The 21,028-nt window shown below is 42.0% G+C and overlaps 1 protein-coding gene across 2 annotated transcripts in view; it reads left to right on the top strand.

Annotated features, from left to right (window-relative positions):
• Nucleotides 1–62: 62 nt before the first annotated feature.
• The window catches only part of RAD54B (RAD54 homolog B), a 67,895-nt gene continuing 46,929 nt past the window's right edge, over nt 63–21,028 (top strand). Inside the window, exons 1-3 of one of the 2 annotated variants that reach the window (XM_032129425.1) lie at nt 63–169; nt 3,111–3,264; nt 3,918–4,089. In XM_032129425.1, coding sequence (XP_031985316.1) covers nt 3,127–3,264; nt 3,918–4,089 — 310 coding nt within the window. In that variant the 5' untranslated portion in view covers nt 63–169; nt 3,111–3,126. Of the gene's footprint in view, nt 170–2,208; nt 2,280–3,110; nt 3,265–3,917; nt 4,090–21,028 lie in introns of those variants that run through there. The other variant, XM_032129416.1, reaches the window with a different exon arrangement.

Raw genomic sequence — 21,028 nt, 5'->3', positions numbered from 1 at the left:
CCCGCTCCCTTCAGCGGGACGGCCCGCGCGCACAACCCCGGCGCACGCGCGCTCGGCGGGAAGGGAAGGCTGCGCAGGGCGCATGCGCGGTGCGGCCGGTGGGGCTGCCGGGAGAGCGCGGCGGGACAATTGAGTGCAGAGGCGGGACGGACCGGCGACGGGACCGCAGGTACGGGAGCTACGGACGGGGGTCCCGGTGGAAATGACCCTGGGAAAGATCTTAAAAATTACCTAGTTCCAACCCCCCTGCCGTGGGCAGGGACATCTTTCACTAGATCAGGTTGCTCAGAGCTTCATCCAACCTGGCCTTGAGCGATGGGGCATCCACAAGTTCTCTGGGCAACCTGTTCCAGTGCCTTAACATCCTCAGAGTGAAGAATTTCTTCCTTATATTTAATATAAACCCTCTCTGTTTCAGTTTGAAGCCATTCCTCCTTGTCCTATAACTACATGCTCTTGTAAAAATTCCTTAGAGCTTCCGATTTTTCAGTAATATTGATGTTCAAGGCGGTGCACTCTCTGCCTGCAATTTAACTGAGTAAAAGCTGATGCTGTGTCATGTCTCTGAAGTTGCCCACAGCCGCTGTTCTGCCTCTCCATCTGTGCCGGCAGTGCCTCTTCAAACACTGAAGGAGCAGCGTGTTAAGTTTGGGCCGAGATATGGGTATTGTAGCTGCCTTTAGCAGAGCTCCGTGCGCACCGTGTTGAGCTGGATGTGTAAAACTTTGAAGCATTTTTTGTATGTGTATTTCATTTTTAGTGCAGCTATTAATGTATCCTTAAGGACAAAAGTACAACCGAATTCAATGCCTGACAAACCAGCTGCACCCATGAGACGGTTTGGGCTATGGTTTCATGGTGCACTGGGTTTGGCCAGGCCTGGTTGCTAATAAAAGCTAGGAGCAGTGCTTTTTGCATTGCTTGCAGCTGTTTCCCTGCAGCCAGACCTAACGGTAAGGAAAGTACAAGGTTCTCAGGTGTATCGGTGCTGGCTCTGAGGAAAGGGCGTATTTGCATGTTTATTCATTTAGTTGTAATGTGGAGCTATTCCTTGCCCTTGCTACACCTGCTCTGATCTCATCTAAAAGATCTGGCATCAGTGGTTTGTTGTACATCCACGATGTTCTATTTCTATTGTGTAGGAGTAAAGGGACAAAATGTAAACCTTTTGGCTATTATTTTTTTAAACATGTTTTTGTTACATTTTATGAAACCTGTTATTTTAAAGACAAAGATGTATTTCTGGATGCAATATTTCATTTTAAAACCCACAAACATGTAAGGGTCTTTGTAGTTGCAAGTAGGTAATACTGGTAACAGTGAAGTTACTGAGTTATCAAGGGTAGTGTCTTCAAATGTCTTAGTAATTTTCAAATCTCCTAATGAGTCTGTTTTTGTGGTTTAAGACCAAATGACAGTGCAATGTCTAAATGGATTTGGAAACCAGAGCACTTTAAGCACGGATATGTGCAATTTATGAATTGCGCAGCTTTCCCGTTCCACAGAACCAGAAGTGCAGTGGGCAGGGTTAGTGTAGCAGTGCAGCCATGCTATGCACAGTCCTCATGCAGAGCCATGGGGTGTCCTGTGTTGTCTTCCCAAGTGTCTCTTGTGTAGTGTAGGTTGGGTAGAGAACTTGTTCCAGGTTCACATGGCACCTGAAGCTGGCTGTGCTCAGCACTGGCACTTGCAGTCTGCTCCCCCAGAAGGTTTGACACCTTTGCAGTGTTCACAGTGACTTTTCATGCTACAGATACTCCTGTTATAAAAACCAAGCTACTCCCTTACTGCATAGGGTTAACTAAAATTCATATGGTATCACTGTTGTCAGGTAGGCCTAACTTAAGTGCACTGCTGTAGACACAGTCAGAGGCTTCTTTCCTTGTATTTTTAATAACAGCCACAGTGGAAGTGACAACAGTTGAGGCCGTTTTGCCCCTAAGATTTATGTCTAATAACAGCATCACATATATACTAATTGTACTCATACTGGGGAGAGAGCAGTACTCCTGCTACCAGTGCCTGCGTGTTTGCAAACTGCTTCAGTGCAGACCTTGGCAAGAACGGTGGTTGTGCCGCAGGAAGCCACTGGAGTGCAGAGTAGCACCAAAAAAGGTGCAGAAATACACTGGCTTTTGCAGCAGGATGCAAATGTGCTTTTGAGATAGTACAGAAGTTTGATTCTGCAATCTGTATTATGGTTTGTTTTTAACCTAGTAGTTGGGGGGATCATTTAAAATAAACATGCGTAAATGGAGAATTAAACCTGTAATTGTACTGTAAGTTGTGCTTGCCTTCTTCATTTCAGCTGCTGTGTTATTCTATTGGAGTTTTCTTCTTTTGTTTGATTCCTGTCTATTACTTTGAAGCATTAAGATTATACCTTGTTATTTTAGTGGTTGCAGAGTAAGCTTTGTTATATTAACATCGGCATATGTTTGGTTTTGTCTTAAGGTTGTTCAGGGGAATAATGGTCTTACATTTTGAGGGAAAACATCTAATACATTCCTTCCACTGTTCAAGGGGACATAACATGGAGCAATAATATCCACTGTAATTCTGAGATAATTTTCTGTTGAATGTTAATCTTATTATGGTGAACCTGAATGACCAATGTAATTGACTGTTTAATGTAAAAGGCTGTTCCCAGGTATGAGACATACCTTCAGCATTCGTTGTTCATTGTACACTAATAATGGGCTTTTCAAAATTATGTTTCAAGTGTTTAGAATAGTAAGTTTTGCTTAAAATTATTTTTCTTTTTATAAACTGGTGTAAGTTTGTTAAGTAGCCCTATACTGTGCATCTCCAGAGCATTTATTGCTATTGGAACTGCATTAGTGGCTTTTAAAATGAAAAATGAGATGTTCAGCTGCAGTATTTGCTGTAGTTGATCCTTTTTAGTACTTAAACAAAGCATTGCAACAATACTACTTTTTCTTAAATTTTATTATGCTTGTGAATGAATATTGTTATTTGAAGATCTTTTATGCTCTCTTATATTTTGAAATAGTGCTTATGTTGTCATCTATGGATATATTTTTATATTTAAAGCCTATCCTGACTATAGTTGTCTTTATCTGCTTCTTTCCTTCCTGTCCACCCTCCAGAGCAGTACAGTTAAATATGAGGCGATCTGCAGCTCCAAGTCAAGTCCTAGGAAATGCAGGCAAAAAGCCAAGGTTTATACCACCAGGGAAGTGTATTCCTGTTTGTCTCAAGAATGAAACTAAGGAGATGGACCAAGAAATGAAGTTAAAGGAGGTAAACCAAACAGTGCACTAAAAAGTATTTTGTACAGTATTGTGATTAAAAGATAACATCTGAGCTCACCACAAACAATCTCTGGTTTAATAATATATTCAGAAAAAATTTTGATAGCTTTGCTCTCAGTACCTTTGATCTTGCTTCTCAGGTTAGGTTTCTCTAACTGTGGAGTGGTTGCAGAAAAATGTTTTTCAAATAAATAAAATTAATCAGTATTGAGCCCAAATGCTATTCTCAAGTGTAAAGGAGGTGGGGATTGCATCTTGGCATGGGCTTTATTGGATTTTATTTTTTGTAAAAGCAGTTAAGAACTCAGGATACTTGTACTAAAGTCTCAGTCTGTTGGGTTGCAGTTCTGCTGCAAAGGAACTTTCTCTGAAACCTTTGACACAAAAAAGCATCACAATTTTTATTTATCTACAGAAGACTTGTATTAAATTAAATTCATAAACTGTTTACGTAGGTGTTTGGTATTGTGTGCACATACTTTTTGTTGTGATGCACACAGTTTTGTAGAGATGTATATATTTATGTAGCAAGTTTGATAATGACAATTAGTATGTCTTGAGATCCCTTCTTGTTGCTCTTTTCTCTATTTCTCTTCACCTGCATGAAGAAAATGCTATTGTGAACTTATTTCTCTTTTGCAGATAGATGAGAAAGAGGGAGATGCTTCATTGCTTTCTAAAATAAACGTCCAGAATCAAAATGAAAATTTTACACAGTCTTTGGAATCAACTGGAAAAGTAAAGACAAAAGCATGTTTCAGTGTTGACAAGTGTAGCAAGGCAGAAATGAAAATGCTAAATGTGCCCAAAGCTGGTAAGATGCTCTTTCTTTTTTACTACCATGTATGATAAGAGAATTTTAAAGCTTATGAATGATAGGCTGCATATACTAAACTTTTGTGAAGTACTATTACAAGGGCTGTGTAATGGTGGCATTATTTGGTGTTCTACTGGATAGAGTAAAAGAAACAAGTGTTAAATGACTTTTTTAATACAAAAGGAAAGAACCAAGGTGTTTTGGAAGCCAGTTGATAGTGTTGCTATTCAGGTTTGTGTCTTCCAGAAGAGCCTTATAGCCAACTCACTCTAATCTACAGTTGAAGGCAATACAAGAATTATGATACCTTAAATAGTGGGAAAGTGTTGTAATTTGGAAACCTTGATGACTTCATACAGAGAAGGCTAACCATTTTGAATGAATTCAGGTTTTTTTCAGAATTCATGAGGGTTTCTTTTCTTCAGTGTCTCCAGTGGGCACTTAAGGCTCCAGCCAACTTTAGCCACAGTGCAGAACTGGCTTTGCTCATTTGTGGGTGTGCACTTCATCAGCTGTGCCCTGGTAATAAATGCCTCCAAAAAACCAGGGTAGTAAGCATTGCAAAGACACTGAAGTGTCTGAACTGTAGCAAGTGCACTTGGATGGATCTGAACAACATTGTGGGGTTGAGTGTCTTCATTTCCCAGTCCTGGTGTGCCCTGACTACAGATACAGCACAGTTCTGTGTTGTATGAATCCAAATGTATGACCTCAGGAGCCAAGTACATCTTGGAAGCCTTGCACTTGAACTGGGTTACTAACATTGATGGATGAAAATTGCTCCTTTTGGAGCCAGCTCAGGCATTCTAAATACCTGTCTTACAGTTATTTCACTGTTGTTTCCTCATAATTAATTACACTGATAACGATGGTTTAAGGTTCATGTTATTAATAATACTTTGTGTAGTGAGTGAAGTTTTAAAAGAGCATTTCAGGGCCACTTACCACCTTGAATTGTTGGAAGGCTTTAACAAAGTCATATTTTATTTTATTATAAGACATCTTAAATCTTGAAGCCTGATCGAAGCAAAACTGATACAGCTCCGTGTCCCCAGGTCCAGCCAATAGTGAGGCTAATTTCCAAAAGGGAATTATTCCCAATATAGGACATACGTATGTCCTATACACACATACACATGACTGGTAACATAGGCCACCACAGACAGGGAACACAGCACTCCGGCAAGCAAAAGCAGTGCCTGTGGACACATCCTGTTCCCTTCTCTGGCTGCTTGGGGTGAAAGCCTGTTTGCGGAAAAACAAATGATTACACTTGTATCTAGATGTAAATTTACATCTAGATACACTTGTATCTAGATGTAAATACACATGCACACAGAGACTTCAGATCCCTCCAGTAACTGACCTTGTGCACTCAGTCTGTTCAGTAGCTGGCTCCTTGATTTGCTGGACATCCTGGCTGTGGGCACGTGAGTCACAGAGGCCCACAGCTCCCACTCCAGTTGCTGGTTTGCAGATTTGCACTCCCACAGGTACAAGAATGCTACAGGCCCTGCCAGGAACTTGTCTTAGCCACTTGGTCTGCTTAGTGGTGGGCTCCTGGCTTCAGTGATCTCCCAGTTGCCTTGTGCCCAAGAGATGCACATGTACAAACACGTCTGCCTGGTAACTGAACTTACCAGGAGCCAACCCCCAAGGTTGTTGCAGTGGAGATCCTGCAACATACATATACCAAACCAGGAGTCCCGTGGAAAGGAAATATATATGGACGGATTCTTGCTAGATGTTTCAGAGAGATGTTTATTTCTCCAGCCGCATGGCCAGAGCTCTGCCCAGGAACTGTTCCAGTCACGGGACCAAGGGTCCTTCTGCCCGCGCAGGGGAACACAAACCAACCAATGGGAACGAGGCTGAGCAGGGACAGGGAAACCCCGTGTCTGTGCCCTCAGGGCCCCTCTCCCAGGGCTCCATGGCAGGGGAGGGACCCCAACACCTCACCCGTTTTATTTTAATAAAAGGAGAATGAAAACAACTGGATAAACATAACAAGAACAGTTTCAAAACAAAACAAGCCACCCTCCTGAGTCTTTAAATGTCCAAACAGATTCTGTGGAACATCTTAGGGCTGACAGAAGGGAGACAGAACTCTCTGAGCATGCTTTGTGGGGAAACTGAGGCAGGAGAGGGTTTAACTTCTTCCCTCCCCCTTTTCATCCCCCACTCGGCATTGGAAAGGATTTTTGGGGAAACAACTGGCAAAAGCATGGTTTTATGAGGGAAACCATGGATGAAAAAACAGATTGGGAATACACTGGGGGTAATAGGACATAGGGTAAAAGGGAAAGGTGGGATTAGGAAAGGGAGACTGTAGGGAGGGTTTACAGTGGAGATATTGTCTAACGTGACTACGATTTTTTTTGCATATATACTGCCTTTCACAGAAACACCATCAGGCCCAGTGACCTGCGATGCTTGTAACCCTTTTCTACCTTGTATAATTTTGAATTCCACCACCTCTCCATCTCCCAAGCTTGGGATGCATTTTTCAGGGTTATTCTTTTTAATAGCAGTTCTATGCACGAATATGTCTTGCTGGTTGTCACACCCCGTTATAAAACCATAATTTTGCTTAACATTATACCATTTTACTATCCCTAAGATCTTAGCTACTATGATCTTTTCCTTTTTCCGAGTGGCTGCTGTTTTCTGTCTCGCTGCGTCTTTGCTCTCTCCTTCGGTCGCTCCCGTGTTGGAATTGTCGGGGCTGCTGGTGCCTGCGCGCTCTTCCCGGGGTCGCGTTCGGGGCTGCGCGGGCCGGGCCGGGCCGCGCCGCTCAGTTCTCCGCGCGTCGCCTCCTCTGGTCGCAGCTTCGCTGCCGCTGCCAGGCACTGCACCCACGTCTCGGCCGGGCCCCCGAGCGATGACCCCCCTGTGCCCTGCTCCAGCGCGTTTCGGCTGGGCGCGGCTCCGCTCCACTGCCGCCAGCCGCCGCCCGCGCATTGCCCCTCTCGGCCGGGCGTTCGCGGGGCTCGCTCCACCACGCGCTGCGCAGGGCCGGGCGGGCACCGCCGGGTCCCGCCGCTCCCGCCGCTCCCTGCTCCACCACTGACACTGCGGCTCGCGTGGCTCCGCCTGCGCACGGGAACTGCCTCGCTGCTGCTCCCAGAGCGCTCGGTGCACGTGGCCTGGGCCGCACGGTCCCTGCGCCAGGCTTCCCTTCGCCAGGACACAGCTGACATTGCTCAACAGTCTCGGTAATTAAATAATATTCACGAAAATATTCTTCCATCGGCATATATTTTGACTCCAATGTTAACTGTGTCCAAACGGTTTTCCAAAAGCCCTTCGTAAGAATTAAATCCCAAGAAACATAGAAAAAGTTCTTAAACAACCATGCCAGGAAGTGTTTCAGTTCTTTTTGAGCTTGAATCAAGCTAAAATTTACAAATCGTTGTTCAAGAATCATTTTAAGATAAATGTCCATATGCGGCTCTGAGAGCCAAGAGTCTTCCCACAGTTCCTCCATAGTTTAGATATGGAATAGCAAAGCAAAACCAAGAAGAGGAATCCAAAGTTTCCAGGGTTTACTCACACAAATCAGTCGCTTAGGGATCGGGGATCGTTCTGCTCACAATTCTCCACCATTATGTTGCAGTGGGGATCCTGCAACATACATATATCAAACCAGGAGTCCCGTGGAAAGGAAATATGTATGGACGGATTCTTGCTAGCTGTTTCAGAGAGATGTTTATTTCTCCAGCCGCATGGCCGGAGCTCTGCCCAGGAACTGTTCCAGTCACGGGACCAAGGGTCCTTCTGCCCGCGCAGGGAACACAAACCAACCAATGGGAACGAGGCTGAGCAGGGGCAGGGAAACCCCGTGTCTGTGCCCTCAGGGCCCCTCTCCCAGGGCTCCATGGCAGGGGAGGGACCCCAACACAGGGTGTCCTGGTCTCTCGAGTGACTTGCATGGATTTCTTGGTCCCTTCAGTAGCCAACTCTCAGACCCTCTGGTCTCCCCAGTATCTGGCCCAGACTCATGGCTGCTCCAATATTTAGCTCCCAAGCCTCTTATGCTACTTGCCAGCTAGTCCATGTTGGTATTTGTTAGCAATCTCACACAGTATATCCAGTCAGTGTCCTTGGTCTCTGGCCTCTCTGCTTGCTGACATATCAGGTACCTGAGCCCTATGACCTATGTGTGGTCCAGCTCCAGCTTTCACCTGGGAAAATATTTAGAAATGTAGTTTAGTAAGAAGATGGGACTTGCTCTGGCAACAGGATGCAGTGCCTTGCTGAGGAAGCTTACTGACTTTCATCTGTTTAAAAGTGGCTGCCTTTTTCCTTTTATTGTTGTGTGCTTGTTCTTCCCTGAACCATCTTCGTCTGTCACTTTTGTGTGTCTTTGTGGTTTTTGTTTCTTTTTTTCTCCATCAAAGCCCCTTCTAGCATCTGGAGATTGCACAAATTCCAGGCCCTGGTAGGCAGAAACCCCCTCCATTCTGTAAGGTGCTTCAGAGAGCCTTTCCCACTCTTCTTCCTGGGTTTCAGCCCCAGAAAATGGGGGTGTGATAGCCGTGATAGGATGCTGCCACTGGCATGGTATGTGACCCAGAGTGTATGAACTCTGTTTGGCAGAGCTAATGTGGGGAAATTCAGCTTCCTTGTATGTCTTTAAGTCTTACAGCTTTTGTGTTTATCTGCTGCATGCTGAAACTTCCAGTTGTTAGGATGAAGCTTACACTTGAAGAAAATTTTCAGTGTCTGTGGTCATTCTTGCCTATAGGTCATGCTTCCTTATAAGGTAGATCTGCTAAAATTTGTATCTGCTAGTTCTGCTTAGCCATGCACTTGAAAGATAAGTAGTGGATTTATTTCCAAAAAATCTGGGAAGTCAGCAGTCATTCTAGCAAAAAAATGTTGTGAAGTGGAAAAGATACTAAATGTCTTTTCAGTATCGTGAATTCTGGGTGCAGCTGGTGTGGGTCCTCTGTGATGACTTTAGAAAAATAACCAAAACTTTGTGGAGTGAAACTGGGTGAGCTACTTCTGTTGATGTGCTGCTGCCTTTCTGAACAAGGCATTTTGTGCCAAAGCTCTTTCCATGCCTGCAGAATGGGGCTAACCCTGCAAGGCTTTGAAGAGCTGTCCTGAAATGTGGTATAAAGGAAGTAAGTCTAATGTAAATGTTAGTTATGGTCTTCAGGTTCATTGGTGATGCAAGCATTGTAGTGAGAAAACAATCCTGTATTGAGGCTTCCTTAAATCTTAAGTAATTTCTTAATAACTTAGATTTTCCAAGACAGTTTCTGCCCTTTACGTCACTTGTCTGCTATTCGTTACAGCTAATGTTGCAATTACATTGATTATGTAAATCATAACCTTCTTTGTAGTGTGAAGTTAAATTGTTTTGTCAAAGCTGGCTTTGGTATGAAATTCAGAAGTAATGGAAACCAGTTGCAAAAGCCAGAGTCAGTTTGGGGTTTTTTTTATTATTAATATTATAATGGAATTATATTTGACTATCAGTCTCTGGAGTGTCATACTTCTCTGTTAAAGGGGCATTAAAATAATTTTAAGATTGATGTGTATGCATTATTTCAGTTTATTGTCTCCTTATCATTTAATGCAGATGATAAACAGTTTGATAGTTTTATATCACACTCAAAGCTGCTGTGTTTGGGTTTCCAGTGCAGCAGTGGAATGTGAAAATAAATACCTCAGGTTCCTTTGAAATTCTTTTGAAACACCTGTGAACCACTGGACAACTGCACTGTTCATAGGCCTAATCTTTTTGAAACCCAGCCCTGAAAATGCTGTGCATTCTTTCAAAAAAACTCAGTTATCTGACACATGGTGTCCATTTCTTGGAGCAGACGAGTAAGGATTTGATTAGATGAATAAATCTAAAAATTATAGCATATCTGGCTTAAAAAAAATACTTGTTTTTCTAAGCTTCTTTTCAAAAAACTTCTTCCCTAAAATGTCATTAATAAAAGTGAAGTGCAAGAGACTCTGAAATTCTGTGAGATGAGGTATTTCCAGAGACATTTAATAAGTTTGTAGCTACAGTTGAATGAAACCTACATATAGTGTTGTAATTTTAAGAGTGTTTGAACTGTAAGGTATTGAACATGTTCATTCGACAGTTTATGACTTGTGATTGTAAGTTCTGAATACTGGAAAATAATGTTACATATCTTTTTAGGAAAATGAACTTTACTACTGCTTTATTATTTTGCTTGTTTTTAAGAGGCAAAGAACATGGCAAGCTCTTTGATACCTTTGTTTTGTATTCAGAATATAGTACTTGTTGACACAATGGATCTTTGGGAGAGAGGTGATTTATTTGACATTGTCATTAATACTTTTTCTCACATGCCTCCAAAGAATGCTATCAGCTAAGTACGCATGCTCTTTAAAAATGAAAATTATTTAAGTATTCCTAAGCTACTTACCAGTAACTGAAAACAAAACCATAAATGTGTTTTGAAGGATATTATTGCACCTCTCAAGTGCTTGGTTTCTACTTGTCATCATGACATTCTGAGGTTCTACTAGCAATAACAATTCAAACTACAGCTAATTTGAAGAAACAATGAATAGGCAGATCCCTAAACTATACTTAGTATCTCCTCAGTGTTACTAGTGAGTGGGATTCGCAAGAACTGAGGTTTTTACCCACATTGCCTTCAATTCAATGATTTTAATATATATTTATTTCATTTGTATAAAAGCATACATAATTTGATTTATGTTTATTATCTGAGTTTATAGCTTGCTTTCTGTTGGTACTTTTAATCTAGAAGAATGTTACTGTGTTTTGCCTTTCGGGTTACTATATAGTGTGTGGAAATGGATAGCTCTTTCACCTGAACACTTAGATGCAACATTCCAGTTAGACTGAGATTTCACTGTTTGAACCGGATGTAGGTGAACAGAAAAACTGGATACAGAGTTCTGTTCTGTTACAGTTCACCTCCTGTTTGGTTGGTTTTTGGTTCAAGAGTACCTTGTCTTTCATCCATCACAGTGGCATCTGCTAATGCATCTTCCAAGAGGAACTTTGCCAGAAGTCATACTCAGATACTATCTTTGAGCTAACACTGAGGACAAATTGTAATTGTATTTCATTACAGGGTTAATGTGCTCACCCTATATCTCTAAGCAGATGTTTCTGAATGTTTTTCATGCTGATGATATTAACTGTACTTATTATTTGCATATAGTTTTGAATATATTTTCTCTATCTTCTCTGGAATGTTAATGTTTATTGACTACATTCGTCTGTAAGGTTTGGATGCTTTGTACACTTAAGCTTAATTTTTCATAATGTTGTTCCTTCATCTTTCTAGACCATTGTTACAGGTCTATCTGATACCTCTTATCACTTGATATGAATAAAATCCTTTTAACCAATTAATGTGAATATTAAGAGAAAATCCACTGTTCATTTATGATAGTAGCAATCAATTACCTATCACTTTTAATCAGGGGATTAAAAAAATTTATTTTCAGGATTTTCATATTGTCCAGTTTCAGTCTAATTGCCTACTTATGGTTTCTAGTAACACAACTAAAAACATTCATACCTGGCATCTCATAATGAACCAGATTATTCCTAGAATTACTTGGATATCTGCAAAAGTACAAGTATTAATTTAATTTCTGTTGTTGTACTTCACAGATGAACTAGAAGAGATATTTCAGTTAGTCTATTTCAGTGGTGGAGCTGCATGTGTAGCTGCAGTTCTGTGTGCCCTTCAAATGTTTTTATAAACAGCTGGTAAAGCAGTTAAATCTTTGGGTAAAAGATACTCCATAATCATGTGTAGTTCTTAATAATTACCAAGCACCCCTTAGAACAGCTAAGAGGTGACTGGATGCCTGAGTGTAAGTAATTTATTACTGCATTGTTTGCAAGTAAGATTTTACAAGTCTATAAATTTTGTTATAATTTCTTATTCAAAATAGTATCAAATTATGTAGCTAGATCTTTATGATTTAAAATGTCCTAATTTTCCCTCCAATGTTCTACACAGAATAGTTTATAATAATGAATAGACAAATTTATAGGCAAGTTTATTTTCAATTCAGGATAGTTTCTTTACTGTTTAGGTGTCAGCTGTGGCTGTTTGATCTCAAGAGATGGGGACTCGTTAATAAAACTGGATTGATCTAAACACATCATAAGATAAATTGTCCGTATCTGATTGGATGCTGGTTCCAGAAGTGTTCATCTATCCATCAGTCACAGTGGGTCTTGTATTTTCTGGTCTGTAGCTTTGGGATTCTTTGACATCTCCTCAAGACAACACCTTTTACTTGGTGCTCTTCCTTGCAGTGTAAATGATGTCTTCTACTCTGCTGCTGTCTTAAGGCCTTCCCTAGCGTTTCCCCAGCTGATTGTGCACACTTGGTGTTCTCCTGGGCTGTTGTCACATTCCTAATGGTGTTTATTCATCTTGAATTTGGGATGCCCCCCAGCTGAGTGCTGAGATACACGGTGCTAGTAGAATTAGCAGCCAAGAGTGAGATGGAAAGAAGGAACTTTACAGCAGCTTCACCACCAAAGGCAACATCTCGTATAACGTTCAGCAACTGCAAAACTGCTTTCCTGGATGGGGCAGCCATCTGCAACACTGATGCAAATGCAAACTTGCTTAATTCTAGTGGGATATTTCCACAGTTAGTACAACCTAATTTATAATTTGGTATGATCATATCTTGCTGCCGTGTGAATAACTAGGCTTTATGTAAGTATAGATGGTATAACCAAGATATTCACACATGGGAGAAAAGAGCAGTGAATTGGCAGAGAAATGTACTTTTCATTTGCCCCAGTTAAGTGTGCTTTGTATTTGAGCTAATGAAGATAATGAAGGAGAGGGGAAGGAAACCAGAAATCAGAAGGGTATTACATGATCAGAAAATAAAGAAAAAGAATTATATTCAATATAAGATATTCAACGTTTCCCAAAGAAGTTGGAGGGATTAAAATGAAAGTTTCGCAGTAGTAGCTTGTCTATTAAATGTAACTGTGGCTGCTTCTTTACAATGAAAAATATAAATTGTCAAGTTCTTTACTTTTGAGTAGTGATATATCCGTTATTGAAGAAAGCTGTGCTCCATGTACAGATGATAATCTTTCATGCATTTTCTTTTGAAGGTATTAAGTTATTGAAAATTAAAATTTGTAAGCAAGCAGAAAGGCTTAAACACTCGTGCAGAAAGAGAGGTCTACTTTTGAAACTGCAGATATAAAGCAAACACCCCTTTCCAAGGGCTGGCAGGGGATGTGTTGGGAAATGAACTTACTATCCCAATATATTTATTACAATTTAGCTCCTAGAGTTGCATGAAACACACAGAATATAGTCTGCAATATACAGAAAAAGAAATTAGCTAATACTGTAACTTTAAAAATAAGGAACTTGGAAAATACTCTGCATAGAGACTATCTTAAAGGATTCAGGTTTATCAGTAATAATTCTTTCTGTTCCCTCATTCATTCTGGGGGGAGCGGTTTCTTCTTCCTTTTTTTTTTTTTTTTAATTTTCAAAATCTGTTATCAGGCTATATGAATGTAAGATGGGCTAAAGAGAAATACACGGCTATTCACGTTTTCTCATGTGTGTTTTTATTTTCCTTTCTCCCATCCTTTGGAAAGTCCTAGTTTGGATTGTTTAGGGTTGGTGTATGTGTATATTCCCAGCTCTCTTGTCTCCAATAGCTATGAAGGTGGGCTTAAGGGAAGAAGAGGGAACACAGCTATCAGGTGGAGGGATAAGAAATGCCTTAGTGAAGGGAACTGGGAGGTTATTTTGAGCTAGCATGAGTATTATGACAAACTAGGCCTGGATGCCTTCAAAGCTACTTGTCAAATCTTTCTGTGGCTGTGCTCATTGTTTAGATCCCCTTTGTTGCCATGCCAGCCTAACTAGAGTGCAGTCCCAGCTTTTGGCTTTGGGCCTTAAGTTTTCCCTGGAACAGAAGCTTTGTCACAATATGACTTTCTTTGAGCCAACAAGATAGTGATAAGATGGTTATCTCACTGGCTTCAAAATATCTGCTGAGCAAGATTAGAAGAATGGAGAAAGCTGTTCCTCTGTCAAATGCAGGGAATAATGCACAGGGTAGTATTTTCAGGATAGTATGTAAAAGCATAATCTCCAAAATTTTAATCTCTCTATGAACAAAACAGGAGAACTGCAGAAACTTGGCTTCTGTTACACTAATTCTTTTCCTAGGGGTTATCTTGCTAGTGAAGATGTGAGAATTTAGGGAAAATATCCTGAGAAAATCAGACTTTCAAACCTTTCTATATTTCTCAGCTGCTTCTGATTAGTCATCAAAAATCTCGTTGGAAGAGAGGATCAGAGAGGTATAAGCATGCATTAGGAATGGACACAGTTCTTAATTTGTAAAGAATGGGGCTCTTACTTTTCTGTTTTTAAGGACACGACTTATAAAGTGAAGAGCTAATTCATGGAGCTGTACAGTCACATAGTATTATAATTTAGAGTCCTGTAGCTTTAAGCCAAACTTAGTTTGAAGGATGGTTACTGATCTGAATGTGTGGGTCTTGGAATGTCACACTGAGATAAAGATAAATTCTTTAAAATTTGGCATCGGGGGCATTTTAATTGGCTAACTCATATATTCCCCATTTCAGTGGGCTAGATGTTGGGAGAATGCCTTGTATCAGCAGAGGGGACAGAATTGTATTTATCTTTTATGCTTGGAATTTTATCTGATAAGAGCTCTGGAGCAGGCTGGATGTAATTCAGGCTAGTTTAAAGAGAGTTGTGTAAAGGTAATTATTGCATTGTTAACTTCTGTGCGTTCGTGTGCTTGCAGCAGTTGCAAGAACTATTAGGGGTTGGAAGTTAATACATGCTAGAAGCTGATCACAAAAACAGATGCAGGAAAAAGAAGAGGTAAAATTTTCCCTTATTTGTCTCACCTCCAATGCAGGACAGAGGTTTAGGAATAATTGTGCAGGAGAAAGGAAAGGAGTGGCCTGAGAGATCCAGGTACAGCAAAGATAAGAACAATAAAGTATAAAACTGATGGTGAAAGTGCTGATGAAGATGAGAAAAAAAAATCAAGTGACATGAGAAAGCCATTTGAAACATGAATGGCCTAAAAGTATTATTTCTAAAGGGTCTGGTGTGAATGTATTTAAGCACTGTAACTTCCAGGTGGAGTTGTATTATGACTTTTGGTTCACAAAACTTCTTCAACCCCCTCCTTAGTGAATAATGCCTGCACCCCTTAGCTTTAGAGATCTCCCATGAAACAACTGTCCCTATGAGAAACCTTTGGAGTTGAAAGTTTTCTCACCCACCCTTTGCTCAAGCAGGCTCTTAAAGACAGGCAGATCGAGTGACTTGGCACTGTCTTGCTGTCATGTCAGTAGAGGACTATATGATGAGCTAATGGAAGTTTTGCAGCCCTTACTACCTATAGACACTCTCATCTTATGCAGCTGCCAAAGTCATTTGCAAGAGTGAGCAACTGCCTTGATACTTGCCAAATGTTTCTACTGCCATAATAGCCCACTATATTCAGTGGTGTGTAACATACCCCATCCTAGCTGCTGAATCTTTCTACATTTTTTTCTAAGCACACGGGTACCAGGGTTCCATTTTAGGTTTGATTCAAATCTTGCAATCATCCTCTTGTTCTTGAGGATTTTCAGGCTCCTAGGTGATTGTAAATGCTAACCCCAGGTCTCTGCAGAGCTGATTTGCTTGCGTATTACTAAATAAGAACAGAAGTCCTTCAGACTTATCCTGGGGCTACCACTCTGTGGGCAGAGCACCTTCACAGGGTTTAGCAATCTGTTGACTTGATATTTTTTGCACTAGAAGGTCCCAGCCTGAATCACTTATGCTGGTGTCATTCCTTTCAACATTCATGTTTGCTCTCTGTTCCAGACTGCATCTTTCCAGACACATTCTTTCTTAGGGCATCCTCAGTTCTCTCAGATGTCTTTTTTCCTTTGTCTCATGTACCTTATTTTTAAGTCTGTCATGGAGAGATTCTTCCTCAGTCCTGTGTGACAAAGTATCCTCCCTCTCCCTCCAAAAAGCTCCCGTGATTTAAGTCATTCTCCACTTCAGGGTATTCTGTCTTATAATGTGCCTAAATTTACATGGGCCACTTGATGCAGTCAGTGGCTGTGATACAAACCTATCACTTGTAAAGCTTGTGGCCATTGAGCTTTTTCAGCAATTCATAGTGATTTGGCTACTTTAATTCCTGACTGTATTATAGCTGTGATTCATTCATCTCAATAGTTCTCTGGGATGCACTGTTTGTATAATTTTCTGGTATTAATTCTAGACTTTTTCACAGCAAAAACAGGAGGTATAGAAGGCAGTGAAGTGATGCATGTTTATTTTCTTCAGTGGTGACCAGAATTTCTTTCCTGCTGTGTTGGGTTGACCCTGAGTTGATGGACAGTCTTTAAGACCAATTACGCTTCTCACAATTTACATATTTAAACCACACAGAAAGGCGAGACTTCCCCTTTTTGGTCGGAGCTCGGCTGCTGGAAGGTGGGGGGGGCTCCGAGCCTCCCGGCCCCGCTGGGCCGGGCCGGGGCCACTGCCCCTTTCCCCCTTTCTCAGCACCACGGCACGGACCCTGGGTCGCTGGGGGGGACTGTCCCAGAGCCGCAGGCAGCTAAAACCAGCCATGGACTGCCACAGCTAAACCCATCCAGCGCGGCTTCTGGGGACAGGCGGGTCCCTCTCCTCTCCATGCGGAGCCGGCGGAGCCAGCGGGAGCCGGCAGAGCCTCCTGTCTGCAGCCAGCACACTTCGTGCTGAACTGAAGAGGACACCATGCAGCCAGCAGCACAAAGGGAGCGAAGCTTTCCCCACCGTAAAGCCCGAACAAGAACACCCTTCAACATGGCGGCTCCAGAGTCAGAGAGAAAGAGAAGTGAGTCACGTGGGACGGAGCTGAGCATGGCGACGGGAGAAAAGAGGGCGGTGCCGCGATTCTGGCGCGCAGCTTAAAAGAAACCTTCTTGCATGCCGTGGTAAGAAACTGTAATACCACAAACTGTTTGTCTCTTTAATCCATTTGAAGAACATGGGGGGATGGAGTATCCTCGTGTGCCTACGAAGTTTGTGAAGAGTGCCTATGCCAGGCTATATAGAAGTAGTAAGAGGCTGTTAGAGACTTGTGGCGAAGAAAAGCCTCTGTGTGCAGGCCAAAAGAACTTATCCTTAAAAAGATGAATAACCCCATGTGATGGCCCATGTTTTGTAGTATGAAAGAACTGTGAAATTCTTCATGGGAGAGATGTTCTACACACAGCAGACTGTTTGTTTCCGGGCGGGTCTGCTATTGGTGGCAGTTTGGGAACCACGTGCAACTGAAGGAAAACCTTTTCTTCCTTAAGCATAAGAGAAAGACTTTTCAAGAACTGCAACACTGACTAACATCCCATGTTCTGTTATCCCTTGTGTGAGCTGGATAAAAGGAGAGAAGTGCTGGAAAGGGGGGGGGAGGGGAATTTACTTTAATTTTGTTTTGTTGTTTTCTCTTTACTTTTAATTCTGTTAGTAATAAAGCTCTTTCATTGTACTGCAACTGTTTAAGGTTTGTGCCTGCTTTGCTTTTCTCCTAATTCTTATCTCACAGAAGAAAAATAAGTAAATAATGGATATTTTGAATCAAAACCACTACACCTGCTACCTGTGGTTTGCTGTCCCCTCAGTTGTGGTAATACAAGTCTCTAGGAATACAATGATCCAGATAGAGTCTGAAGAAGCTTTCTCAATATATTTTTTTTTTTGTGAGTTATTTGTCCTGTGGCATACTGGATTAGGGAACTGCTGGTCATTAAAACTAACCCAGCTCAGAAAAAAAATGATTAGTATGAGTCATCCAGATTTGTGAGTGTTCATATCAACACAGTGAAGGGGCAGGAACATGACACAGTTGGGGGGAGGTAGAAATTACTGTTTTGACAATGTGCCACATTTATGTTGACTTAAACCAATTATTAAATTAATATTAAATTATTATGCTTGCAAAATAAATAGAGTATTCTGTACCTAGATCATCTTGCTGAACTGGCTGTGCACTGTGTTGCGTAACTGTAAGTGTTGGTGGAAGGTGTAGAATGAAGGGTGGATTGTGGCAACATTTTTGGTTTTTGTAATTGTCTTGGAGCTACACCTATTGTTTTAGCTCAAAGATGTCTGTATGTATCATTAATATCCAAGCTTTTCACATTCTCTGATTTCTCATCCAAGTACTGATATGACCTTAGGCTGATGAGCAGAGCTGTTTTAAAAAGGGAAAAAAAAAAAAGGGAAGAAAAAAAATCTTAGTAGGTAGCCAGCTTCGTTTTTTACAAGGGTTATTTTACACTCATGCAGAACAATATGTAATTCAGGCATTCCATCAGGCACTTGCTCAAAAGAAAACTTTATAACACTATTTTGCTATAATTACATTAGTGTGGAAACTTAGTCTCTCTAGCAACATTAAGCACTAAGAAGGTAATAGAGTAATACAAGTCTAGGTAAGTCTAATATTAGGAGTTGCTGCATCTGGTAGCCCATTATAGAGGAAACTGCTGCAGCTCCTCGTGGCCAGGACCACAAGGATGTATTCTCAAGAGGCACATGCGCACACTATATATACAGCCAGACATCAGAAAGTTCAGCACTCACGCAAGCACAAGCAGCTTCAATGGCCTCAGCCTTTCCATTCACTAGCTGACTGTGAAAAAAGCTTGTTTATGGCAAATGCTTATGTATACAACATGGATCCTCCAGCAAGTGGTCTTAAATTCTTACTCTGATCAGTTACTGGTCCCTGGATCCCCTGGTCTTCCAGCTGACTCACAAACGCACACTGGGTCTCTCTGGCAGCTGGTCTGACCAGTGGCCTGTCCCCAGGTGTCCTGGTGTCCCTCCAATAGCCAAATCTCAGACCTTCTGGTCTCTGCAGTGTCTGGTCCAGACTCACTGTTGCTCAGCTCCCAAGCCTTCTGCCTGGCTAGTCTGCCTTGGAGTTTGCCAGAGGTCACACACTGACACAGGTATCCAGGCAGTGTGCCTGGGCTCTGGCTTCTGCTTTCTGGTGCCTCAAGCAGCCCAGGCCCGTGACCTGTGGTACAACTCCAGTTGCTGACATCTGTGTTTTTGTACGTGGTCACACCCAATGGAGATTTCCCCTCACCCAGGAAAGCAGTTACAAATGTAGTTTAACAAGCAGATAGGACAATCTGCAATGATCAGGCCCAGGGCATGGCTGAACAACCATACTGGGCAGCCACCTGTTTACATGCACCTGGCCCCTCTTAGCCCTTTTCCCCCTGCCCAGTATCCTCCTATGCTTGTTCTTTCCCAAACCACTTTCATGGTTTACTGTTCCTTGTCCTGCCATCAGTTCTTCCTCTAAATATCTTGTACTGCCTTCTGCAATCCCAAAATACTCTCTCTGGCATCTCACAATGAGTCCCATACCTAGTGGGCAGTAACCCCCTCCTTCAGTCTGCAAGGTGGTCTAGAGAGAGTCTCTCCTGTGGACTCTGTATCTCTCTCACCCTCGGGGCCTGGGAGCAGCTGGACTGGAGGGCTTGGTTTCTTTCATTTGGGTTCTTGGGGTTACCTCTGCCCGACACTTCATCTGTGCTCTTTGTGTCTGTGGGGAGGAGCCTTTAATCACTGACTTATTTTTGTCACTAAAAAGTCAGGCGCCTGGGTGGGCACTGCACAACTGCTTCAGCAGTGGAGAGTACAGTGTAGGCTTGCCTGTGACCCCTCAATGCTGATACTGCCAGAGCCTAAACTATGTGAAGCACATCCAGTTTTTTTTTTCAGTTACTGAAGAACAACTAAGAACATAAAATAAAAAACCCAAAACTCTAACCACCAGCTTTATATTCTTAATATTAGTAAAGTGCAAAGTGAAGGGAAATGGGGAAGGATTAGGTGTTTATAAGTAATGGTTTTCGTACAGTGCTTCTAACCACAAGAGTATTTTGTTTCTCAAATTCAAGTGTAATAGGCTTCAGACTATAAAATGCTTTATTTAATCTTGGCTTGAAAGCAATGTCAGTGAAGTGGACTGGTCACAATTTTGTTAGGTGGTACTGACGAGCCAAGTCTTAGAAATGGTTCCAAAAGTGCTTGTTGTTCTAAATGCTAATTGATTCTTAGCAGTTAAAAGTCTCCCTTTGTTTAGTGTGAATTTCTTGTTTTGAATGCGGCTTGTGTCTGCTTTGCGTTTTTTCCCCTTACAGCAAACAAGTTTATACCTAGATCTTCATAGCCTTAGGATATTTCAAGCTATAATTATTTCTCTTTCCTTCCCCCTGCTCTAGGCTCCCTTGTTTTCAAGGCTGGACATGTTAAGCTTAGGAAGCTGTTGCCACTATCTGAAGTGGTGTTTGTTTCCCACCCTCCGGACCCTTTCAGTGGAGTAGGTCATTTTTGAAACTTAGTTTTTGCTTTTTGTACTTGAGAACACCTTTCCTTCTATCTGCTGGTTTTTCTCTTTCTCCGTTTTGTTGCTCTAGTTTAGACCACAGAAATTTAAAGCCTTGCACGCGTTTTTATGTGAAGGTTTGCTTTAAGGTGATAGGTTGTTGAGCAAACATTAGAAATGGAGGCACATCTTGTTAATAAAAATCAGATTTTTTTAATCCTGAAAAAACGCCTGGATAAATATAATAAAAGTCGGTTGTTTGCTGGTGGATATTATGAAAACCCCAGTATCCACACGCTGTAACGCACTCGGTAAATCTGTCACGACTGCGGGCAGCCCCAGCCCTCGCGGTGCCGCCTCGCAGCCCCCGGCCGAGGGGCGATGCCGGGGTTCGCCCGAGAGCCGCCTCAGGGCCGGCGTGGCGGCGCTCAGGGCCCGCTCGCACCGAGGCGTTCACGCCGCTCCTGCCGGTGCCGGAGCTCGGCTGGGGAGCGCAGCGGGTTCTTTAAGA

This window comes from Corvus moneduloides, chromosome 1 (assembly GCF_009650955.1).
Source record: "Corvus moneduloides isolate bCorMon1 chromosome 1, bCorMon1.pri, whole genome shotgun sequence".
Taxonomy (NCBI): domain Eukaryota; kingdom Metazoa; phylum Chordata; class Aves; order Passeriformes; family Corvidae; genus Corvus; species Corvus moneduloides.
The sequence above is the reverse complement of the archived record's forward strand: the minus strand, read 5'-3'. Positions and strand labels throughout refer to the sequence as shown.